Source organism: Hippoglossus hippoglossus, chromosome 19 (assembly GCF_009819705.1).
Source record: "Hippoglossus hippoglossus isolate fHipHip1 chromosome 19, fHipHip1.pri, whole genome shotgun sequence".
In the NCBI taxonomy this organism is placed as follows: domain Eukaryota; kingdom Metazoa; phylum Chordata; class Actinopteri; order Pleuronectiformes; family Pleuronectidae; genus Hippoglossus; species Hippoglossus hippoglossus.
This window is the reverse complement of record NC_047169.1, coordinates 97,501-107,040: the sequence shown is the minus strand read 5'-3', so window position 1 is coordinate 107,040 and position 9,540 is coordinate 97,501. Positions and strand designations below refer to the sequence as shown.

Sequence of the window (9,540 nt, the reverse complement as noted above, 5' to 3'; positions counted from 1 at the left end):
AGCCAGACCTCGGCCAAGACAAACCTGAACCGGCTCGAACTATAACTTTATCGTAAAGGAAGGTTTGAATCTTCAACGTACAGAGGGAGTCTGCCTCCAGAACTGAAGCTGAGATGATTCCACAGGAGAGGAGCTTGATGCTGAAGCTCTGGCTCCTCCTCTGCTTTAGAGACTTTAGGGACAACAGCCTGAATTCTGGGAGCTCAGGGCTCTAGTGGTGATAAGGTACGATGAGCTCTTTAAGGTTTGATGCTGCCGTATTCTTAATGTAGGTGAGGAGGAGGATTTTAAATTCTAAATGTAACAGGAAGCCAGTGTAGTGAAGCTAACACAGGAGACATGTGGTCTCTGGTCCTGGTTCTCTTCAGGACACGTGCTGCAGCATTTAGGACAAACTGCAGAGTCTTTAACGACTTCCTGCTGGAGCCTGAGAATAAGGAATTACAATAATCACGTCTGGATGGAACAAAGGCCTGGACTCGTTCTTCTGCATCTTTTTGAGAAATGGCCGATTTTTTAGATGTTACACAGGTGAAGGAAGGCGGTCCTAGAAATGTGTTTTAAGTGAGAATCAAAGGATAAATCGGGATCAAAGATGACTCCCAGTTTCCTGACTGGGAGTCATCTTTCATTGGAAGCAAGGACAATGTCATCTAGAGCAGCTTCATCATTAGATAATGTGTCTCTGAGGTGTTTAAGTATTAGAACCTCTGTTTTATCTGAGTTTAATAAGATAAGGTTTTTATGTCCTTGAAACATGAAGACAATAGATGAAAAAAATGTGTCAGTGTAAAAGTTTTCCCACTCACACAAACTCCCAGCATGCAGTGCAGAGAGAGAGAGAGACAGAGACAGACAGAGAGAGAGACAGTAAGAGAGACAGTAAGAGAGGGTGAATCAGAGAGAGAGAGACAGAGACAGAGAGAGAGAGAGACAGTAAGAGAGACAGTAAGAGAGGGTGAATCAGAGAGAGAGAGACAGAGACAGACAGAGAGAGAGACAGTAAGAGAGACAGTAAGAGAGGGTGAATCAGAGAGAGAGAGAGAGAGACAGAGAGAGAGAGAGAGACAGAGAGAGAGAGAGACAGAGAGAGAGAGAGAGACAGAGAGAGAGAGAGACAGTAAGAGAGGGTGAATCAGAGAGAGAGACAGTAAGAGAGACAGTAAGAGAGGGTGAATCAGAGAGAGAGAGAGAGAGACAGAGAGAGAGAGAGAGACAGAGAGAGAGAGAGAGAGAGAGAGAGAGAGAGAGAGAGAGAGACAGTAAGAGAGGGTGAATCAGAGAGAGAGAGGGTAAGTAAATATTATCTAAAGGAGTTTCTCTGAATGGAAAGCAATTAAAACTCTACATCAACACCATTAACCCCAAACACATACACACAGTATGTGTGTGTGTGTGTGTGTGTGTGTGTGTGTGTGTGTGTGTGTGTGTGTGTGATTGGCTGCTAATCCTCGTTAAATTAATGAGAAGAAAGTTAATTTATGGTTTTGACCCTTTTCTGCTCAGAAAATGGATTACACACAAAAACACACACACAACACACACAACAACCACAGCATACACACACAGGGACACACACTTCATGTCTGTGTGTGTATGATGATAAATGAAGGGGAGGTACGAGAGACGACAGGTTTGTTCAGTCTGTCTTTACAAATCTCTAATGAGTGAACACACACACACACACACACACACACACACACACACACACACACACACTTGGATGAGGTCGTTATAAAAACCTTGTTATTAAATTAATCTCTCTCATTATTTTTGACCCTTTCAGCTTCTGTAGCCCCCCACCACCACCCCTACGCACACACGGTACAAATCACACACACATTCACAGAGAAACACACACACACAGTAGATTCAGTTACTGTTAATGAAAAGTGATTTCCTTCCTTCCTTCCTTCCTTCCTCTAGTGTTTGTGGGTCACAGTGTGTTTGTGTCAGTTTGATAGACCTGCTCCATAATGTGTAGATTCATTATTCATCTGTCGACATGACAACAGATATTTTATTAAACACACACACGTTGTTTTATTAAAAGCAGACTCTGTTTTAGCTTCACCACACTAACCTATCAATTATTCAACTGTGTGTGTGTGCACGTGTCCGTTTGTGTTCAGGAAACACTGATGGAACGTTATCTTGATGTCGCTACATCCTGTTAGCATGAAGCTTAAAAACCACACACAAACACACACACACACACACGCGCACACACACACACACACACACACACACACACACACACACACACACACTGAGTGCAAACAGTCTGTGACCTCGTTAAGCCTCGTTAGTGTCTCAGGTTTGTTTGTAGATAATTAGTTTGTTTTGTTTCGTTGTTTGTTTTCCTTTAATCAAAAAACATGGCCGTCCACCAAAGACCCCTCCCCCCACCTTATGTTTACATGTTTAGGGCCACTGGTCGTCACGGTGACCTGACCATAGTGGACCAGTCAGGCGATTGTGTGACTTCACTATATAAAGACTATCAGCTGCTGGAGCCCAACAGAACCAGCCTGACCCGTAAAGTGCTCCCAGTACCACAGACTGCCTCTGCCTCACTTACTGGTACTGATGCACTGGGAGTGTTAGCGGAGGAGAACCTCACATACTTTAATACTTTGATCCTTGAAGGGTCTTGAATGGGTCTTGCGTGATATGTCTTTGTGTACTGTTTGTTGTTTGTTTTAATATGCACTGTTCTGCGGCTGCTGTAGCACTTTGGCCCAAGACAAATGTATTTATTAAAGTTTAATTTAAACTTGAATAAAAAAAAACTTTTACCTGAAGAAAAGTTTGTGTCAGTTAAAACAGGTCAGGTGACTTCATACGATCCAATCAGATCAGTACAGAAAACAGGTGTGTTAATGAGCTGGACGTGACTGCAGGACACACACACACACACACAGTCTGATTGGATGATTTCAAGGTGAGACAGGTCACACACACACAGTGTCAATGGTACTGATCAATATCAAGCCGATCAATAGGTCGTCTATTGATCGACAGTAATGGAGAACATCAGTCTGAGAGAACGAGCTGCAGGTAAACAGAGACAGAGACTGATCTCAGATCACAAATCTGTGACTCAACATTTCACAAATCATTTCTTATCAAACTGATCATTTTTTTCTCCCTGAAATCCGGACAGACGGCATCAAACCACTGACTGTCTGGTTAGTGGACGACCCGCTCTATCTCCTGAGCCACAGCCACAGTGGGATCTTATTGAGTCTGCCTCACTCTGCAGTTACACAGCATAACCACTAGTTGTCACTGCCCTGAATAATGTTAAAGTCGAGCTGAAGAACTTTTACTGAAAAAAACACACACACACACACACACACACATACACACACACACATACAGTAACATACACACACACACACACACACACACACACAGACACATACAGTAACATACACACACACACACACACACACACACACAGACACAGACTGAGCTTGGGGGTCTCCCTGAGGACCTGATTGAGAGCAGAGAGCTTTGGTTGCCGTGGCAGCAGCAATTCCCCTCCTCCAACAACTTGTTTTCTTTTTTCACTCGTTTCTCTCCTTTGTTGTCCTCTCTCTCTCTCCCATGTTACTGGAAACACAGGGACGTGAAGGAAACACGGGGACGTGAAGGAAACACGGGGACGTGAAGGAAACACAGGGACGTGAAGGAAACACGGGGACGTGAAGGAAACACGGGGACGTGAAGGAAACACAGGGACGTGAAGGAAACACGGGGACGTGTAGGAAACACGGGGACGTGAAGGAAACACGGGGACGTGAAGGAAACACGGGGACGTGAAGGAAACACGGGGACGTGAAGGAAACACGGGGACGTGAAGGAAACACGGGGACGTGTAGGAAACACAGGGACGTGAAGGAAACACGGGGACGTGTAGGAAACACAGGGACGTGAAGGAAACACGGGGACGTGTAGGAAACACGGGGACGTGTAGGAAACACAGGGACGTGAAGGAAACACGGGGACGTGAAGGAAACACGGGGACGTGAAGGAAACACGGGGACGTGTAGGAAACACGGGGACGTGAAGGAAACACGGGGACGTGTAGGAAACACAGGGACGTGAAGGAAACACGGGGACGTGAAGGAAACACGGGGACGTGAAGGAAACACGGGGACGTGAAGGAAACACGGGGACGTGTAGGAAACACAGGGACGTGAAGGAAACACGGGGACGTGTAGGAAACACGGGGACGTGAAGGAAACACGGGGACGTGTAGGAAACACGGGGACGTGAAGGAAACACGGGGACGTGTAGGAAACACGGGGACGTGAAGGAAACACGGGGACGTGTAGGAAACACGGGGACGTGAAGGAAACACGGGGACGTGAAGGAAACACGGGGACGTGAAGGAAACACGGGGACGTGAAGGAAACACGGGGACGTGTAGGAAACACGGGGACGTGAAGGAAACACGGGGACGTGTAGGAAACACAGGGACGTGAAGGAAACACGGGGACGTGAAGGAAACACGGGGACTTGAAGGAAACAAGGACGTGAAGAAAACATTGGGACGTGTGGGAGACACACAGAAACGTCCTTTTAAAGGAAAAGCTTGACATTTTTTTGCTAAAATTCCACGGCAGCGGAAAATCAAAACACGAAATATATCCCACAATGCACTTGACCTCTCCGCACACACAGTCCTGATGAAGTGACCTAAAGATGAAAGATGGAGGAAGTCCAGAAACAGGCCCAGAAACAGAACCAGGTCAAGGTCCTGGCTCAGGTCCAGACCCTCCTGTCTACATGACTGGTCCATTACCAGACTGAGTGAATAAATAAAGGAGTGAATAAATAAAGGAGTGTCGTAATGAGGTTAGTTTATCAGTCATTCATCTTAATTACTTCCTGTTTGTTCTTTTGTTTCCTCTCAGACGACAAAACAATGAAACGTCGTTTTAATCACAAACTTTAAAATGAAGAAAGGATAAAAAACATGTTGAACATGATTCAGTCTGTTCTTCACCTCCGACTCTCAAACCCACCCAGTTAGTGTGCAGCAAGGCTCCTGGTCCTGGTCCTGGTCCTGGTTCTAATTCTGGTCCTGATACTGGTCCTGGTTCTAATCCTCATCCTGATCTTGTTTCTACTCCTGGTCCTGATCCTGGTTCTGGTCCCTGTCCTGATCTCGGTTCTTCTCCTTGTTGTGATGTCACACGTGTGTTTGTGATAGGTCAGGCTACAGAACAAAGCTAGCTTGTATTTCCCAGCATGCATTGTGATGCAGCATTAGTTCAACTGGTTGTTTTCAGTAACGTTTTTTAAAGAGAAACGGACACAATGTTTTTATTTTTTGAATTTTAATCAGATGAAAAATCTGTGAATTAAATTTTATTGATGAAATACTTTCATTTACAGTAAAACACATGACAAAAAGCAGTGGAGCTGATTGGAGTTCAGCTTTGATTGACAGCTCTATAAATGTGTGACGTACACACACACACACACACACAAACACGCACACTTAGGTATAAATACATATTTATATTTTTTATGTTACAAAACATTGACGTCAGTGGGGGGGCAGGGACGTGACCAACCACAGTGACATATAAATATTCATCCAACTACGACTTTGGCAAAAAGTACGAAACCCACACAAACAAATGGGCGGGGCTTAAGTGTTGGGGACAAAACTTGGGAGTTGAGGGAGGGGCTATGATTAAAGACAACTCTGAACAAGAAGACGGACAGTCACAGTAGCCTATCAGGATGCAGGATTCATTTTTTACAATGGAAGCATGAAAAAAACAAACAACATGCATGTGGGGCGGAGCTAAAAGAACAAGGGGTGGGGCCAAAAGGTGAGACAATTTGCATTAGTCCTTTTTTATTCATGTTTCAGTTATTAGGTCGTGACGTCCCTTTTACCGAGACCGTTTGTTTTTTGATGCAAGGCATGATGGGAAGTTTCCTGCTCGTGGACAGGTGTGATCGTAACCATGACGACCATTTTTAAATGTTCTGATTCGGGACCATTTTTCTGTATCAGTTAATCGTTTCTTCAAACAAAATGAAATCACGTGTACAGGAAGTGATGTCATCACACAGGTGTGACATCACAGTTTTAACACCCACAGACCCCGCCCCCCAAACACAGAGTAATATTTACAAGAAATCAGTGGACACAACAACGTCCTGTTCGTTTTTCTCAGTCCAGTCACTGACGACAGTTCGTTCTACTGTGATTGACAGGAGGAATAGGCTCTCTTGACTGGTCAGCTGCTGCCTGAAGCCCCTCCTCCTGTCAGGTGATTGGTGCTGGTGTTCAGGAGGAGGATTTCTTACATGGGAGGGACGACGAGGCCGGACATGGCTGCAGAGAGACACAGAGACGAACCGCAAAGAATTAAGATCAGTCAAACTACTGCTGGAGACATAAAAAAAAAACTTTGCCGTTGACATAATGTTGTGTCTTTACTGAATGACGTGATTATTAACCGACTATTGCTGTGACCCTAAACGTCTCAATAAGCTTGAATATTAAACATCACGTGATCGTTTACGTGGAGAAATAAAAAAAAATCTTCAAAGTCTAATTCAGTTGATAAAAGTGATTTTGTGAGCAGCTTTTATCGTCTTTCTGAAGAAGAACGTCACTATGACCTTGTCCACCGTCGCTGCCCTCTAGTGGATGTATTGTTTAACAACTGGAAGAATGTGGACAGTGACAGTTACATTGTGTGAAACTGAAAAATGTCTTTACATAGAGAAAGTCACACACACACACACAAACACGGGGTGAGTAACCTGCGTACTGTTAGTACTGCATGAAGAGTGACAGGACAATGAATGTTTTATTCACTACAACCCACAGATACCTCCTCTACACACACTCACTCACACACACTGTGTTGTTTCTGCCTCACTGAGGACAGAGAGCAACATGAATATTTAACACTCAACAAACCTCTCTGTCAGATCCACTGACATCACACACTGACTGTGTGTGTGTGTGTGTAAAAAGCAGTAGAGACAAACTGTTAAAATTTAAAATTTAAATTCAAACAAACTAAATCATCATCTTGTTGTTTTTTGTGTCCACCAATCAGAGCAGTTTATTTTTACAGACTCGTGATGTCAACGTGACCTTTAACCTTTCTTCTTCAACCTTAAATCTGATCAGTTCATCTGTAAAAATCATGATGGAGGGATGAAGGAGGAGGAGTGGCGTATTCTGCAGTCTGTAGTTTGCGGGGCAGTTGGGTGGAGGAGGATATGATGGAGGGATGAAGGAGGGATGAAGGAGTGATGAAGGAGGAGGAGTGGTGTACCCTGCAGTCCATTGTTTGCGGAGCAGTTGGGTGGAGGAGGTGGAGACGACGGCGGTCGGACAACAGGAGCGAAGGCGCTCTTCTGTTTGACGGCAGCAGAGAAGGAGAAAACTCCATGAGACGAGTTACAGTTTGAAACGGCCATCGTCGGACTGGAGGGAACAACTGGAACACAGAAACCAGATTAGACATCAGATCAGAAACCAGGTCAAAAATAAGATCAGATACCTGGTCAGTAGTTATAGTAGTAGTATAGGTAGTAGTGGTTGTACGTTTTAGTTGTAGTATTTGTTTAGCTTGATACTCACTGCCGAGGAGAGAGTTGTAGTAGTATTAGTAGTTAATAGTATTAGTCATTATTGTAGTGTTGGAAGTATGAATAAGTATTAGTAGTATAAGTAGTTGGAAATACAGTTATTCTTTGATGTTCCCTAGATTAGCCACTTAGCTGCTAACATTAAACTGGGAACACATGATGAGGGATGATGGACGGGTGAGTAGTTAATAGTATTAGTAGTTATAGTAGTATTATTAGTATTTGTAGTATCTACCTTATCACTTACTACCATAGAGAGAGCTAAAGTCTTATTAGTTATTATAGTAATAATAGTAGTATTGCTGTGTAGTATTTGTATTTTACTTGATACTTATTGCAGTAATAGAAGTATTAATGGTAGTATTAGTTAGTAATAGAATAAGTATTTACCCTGATCCTTACTGCAGTAATAGAAGTATTTATGGTGGTATTAGTTAGTAGCAGTAGTATTTACCGTGATACTTACTGCCGTAGGGAGAGCTGGCAGACGACCCGTTGAGGAAACCTGGTGATGTCGTCACTCCGAGGTTCGGCATACCCGTGTTGCCGTAACCGTTCATGCTGTTATTGACGGGGTTGCCATAGTTACTCTGTTGGGGGGTGGAGGTGGGGACATATCCCCGTGGCGACACGCTGCTTGTGTTCCGACTGTAACCGACTAGAATTGGACAGTTGTCAGTAGACACATTACAGTACTAGAGTAATACAGTACTTCAATACTTATACAGTCACTTGTACCTTGCGTTGTCTCTGAGACGTTGACGGCCAGTTGTCCGCTAAATGAGTTTACACCCATCATGCTGTGGGAGGTGCTGTTGCCTAGCGACGGGATCTGGTTGTGGTTCCTTGGAACGCTGTAGAGAGCTTCAGCGATATCTGCTGCCCTCTTCAGGATGATCTCCTGCACAGTGTCATTGATCAGTTATTGATCACATGACAATTCAAAATACTTTACATGAACACAAGAGGTTTTAGGTTGCAATGCCATGAGTGACCATAGGGCTGTGAATTCTGATGAGTTGTGTATTTTTTAACCTTTCCTATGATATTTTGTTGCCTTCTATTTTGTCGTTTTATAATTGTCTCTTATAACTTTAAGTGGTTTAAAGTTGCCTGCAGGGGGCGCTCATTTGATCAAACATTAAAGCATGTTTGTTTCATGTTGGATCACACACACACAAACGAATACAACATATGACACACACTGACACACATGGTTATTGTTGTTACTACGATTGGATTTACATTCGTTTACAACCTCTGTTCTCCGTTCAAGGTTACTCTTTCATTTCACTAGACCTGTGTGTGTGTGTGTGTGTGTGTGTGTGTGTGTGTGTGTGTGTGTGTGTGTGTGTGTGTGTGTGTGTGTGTGTGTGTGTTTTGGGGTGATTAACTCGTGGGTTGAGAAGCGTGTCGGAGAGGATGGAGAGAATATGAAGAGCTCCCTCCTCCATCACTTTCTGACTCATAAAGCTGCTGCAGCTTCGTCCTGGTCACTGAGCATCATGGGAATTTTTTTACAGGAAAATAAAAACACCTTTACCTGTTTGAGTGTGTGAGTGTGTGAGTGTGTGAGTTGACCTCTTTATGTTATTGTGAGTCATTGTAACAGCAGCACCTCGTTGCAGGTGAACTTGTTACCTGGTTGTTGTGGGGCATCCCGTACAGCGCCTCCACCAGGTCAGCTGCTCTCTTCAACAACACCTCCTGCAGAGAGAACGTCAACACTGATCATGTGACTGACGTGACTGACTGATGTTAGCTTAGCTCTGATGATTAGGCGAACTGGGAGGGGTCTGTAGCAGAGAGGGAGGAATCTTGAACAGAAGGGGAGGGGTTTTGAAGTCATAGGCTACTCTGTCCTCCATTTTACAAAACCTGACTGTGATTTTAAATCAC

The 9,540-nt window shown here is 44.1% G+C and overlaps 1 protein-coding gene across 5 annotated transcripts in view; it reads right to left on the bottom strand.

Annotated features, from left to right (window-relative positions):
• Positions 1–5,703: 5,703 nt before the first annotated feature.
• ebf3a (EBF transcription factor 3a) overlaps positions 5,704–9,540 on the bottom strand; it is a 34,438-nt gene continuing 30,601 nt past the window's right edge. For 2 of the 5 annotated variants that reach the window (XM_034571105.1, XM_034571106.1), the window contains exons 12-16: positions 9,283–9,348; positions 8,380–8,542; positions 8,096–8,299; positions 7,326–7,490; positions 5,704–6,367 (exon numbers count right to left, since the gene is read on the bottom strand). In XM_034571105.1, coding sequence (XP_034426996.1) covers positions 6,336–6,367; positions 7,326–7,490; positions 8,096–8,299; positions 8,380–8,542; positions 9,283–9,348 — 630 coding nt within the window. In that variant the 3' untranslated portion in view covers positions 5,704–6,335. The remainder of the gene's footprint in view (positions 6,368–7,325; positions 7,491–8,095; positions 8,300–8,379; positions 8,543–9,282; positions 9,349–9,540) is intronic. The other 3 variants (XM_034571107.1, XM_034571109.1, XM_034571108.1) reach the window with 2 other exon arrangements.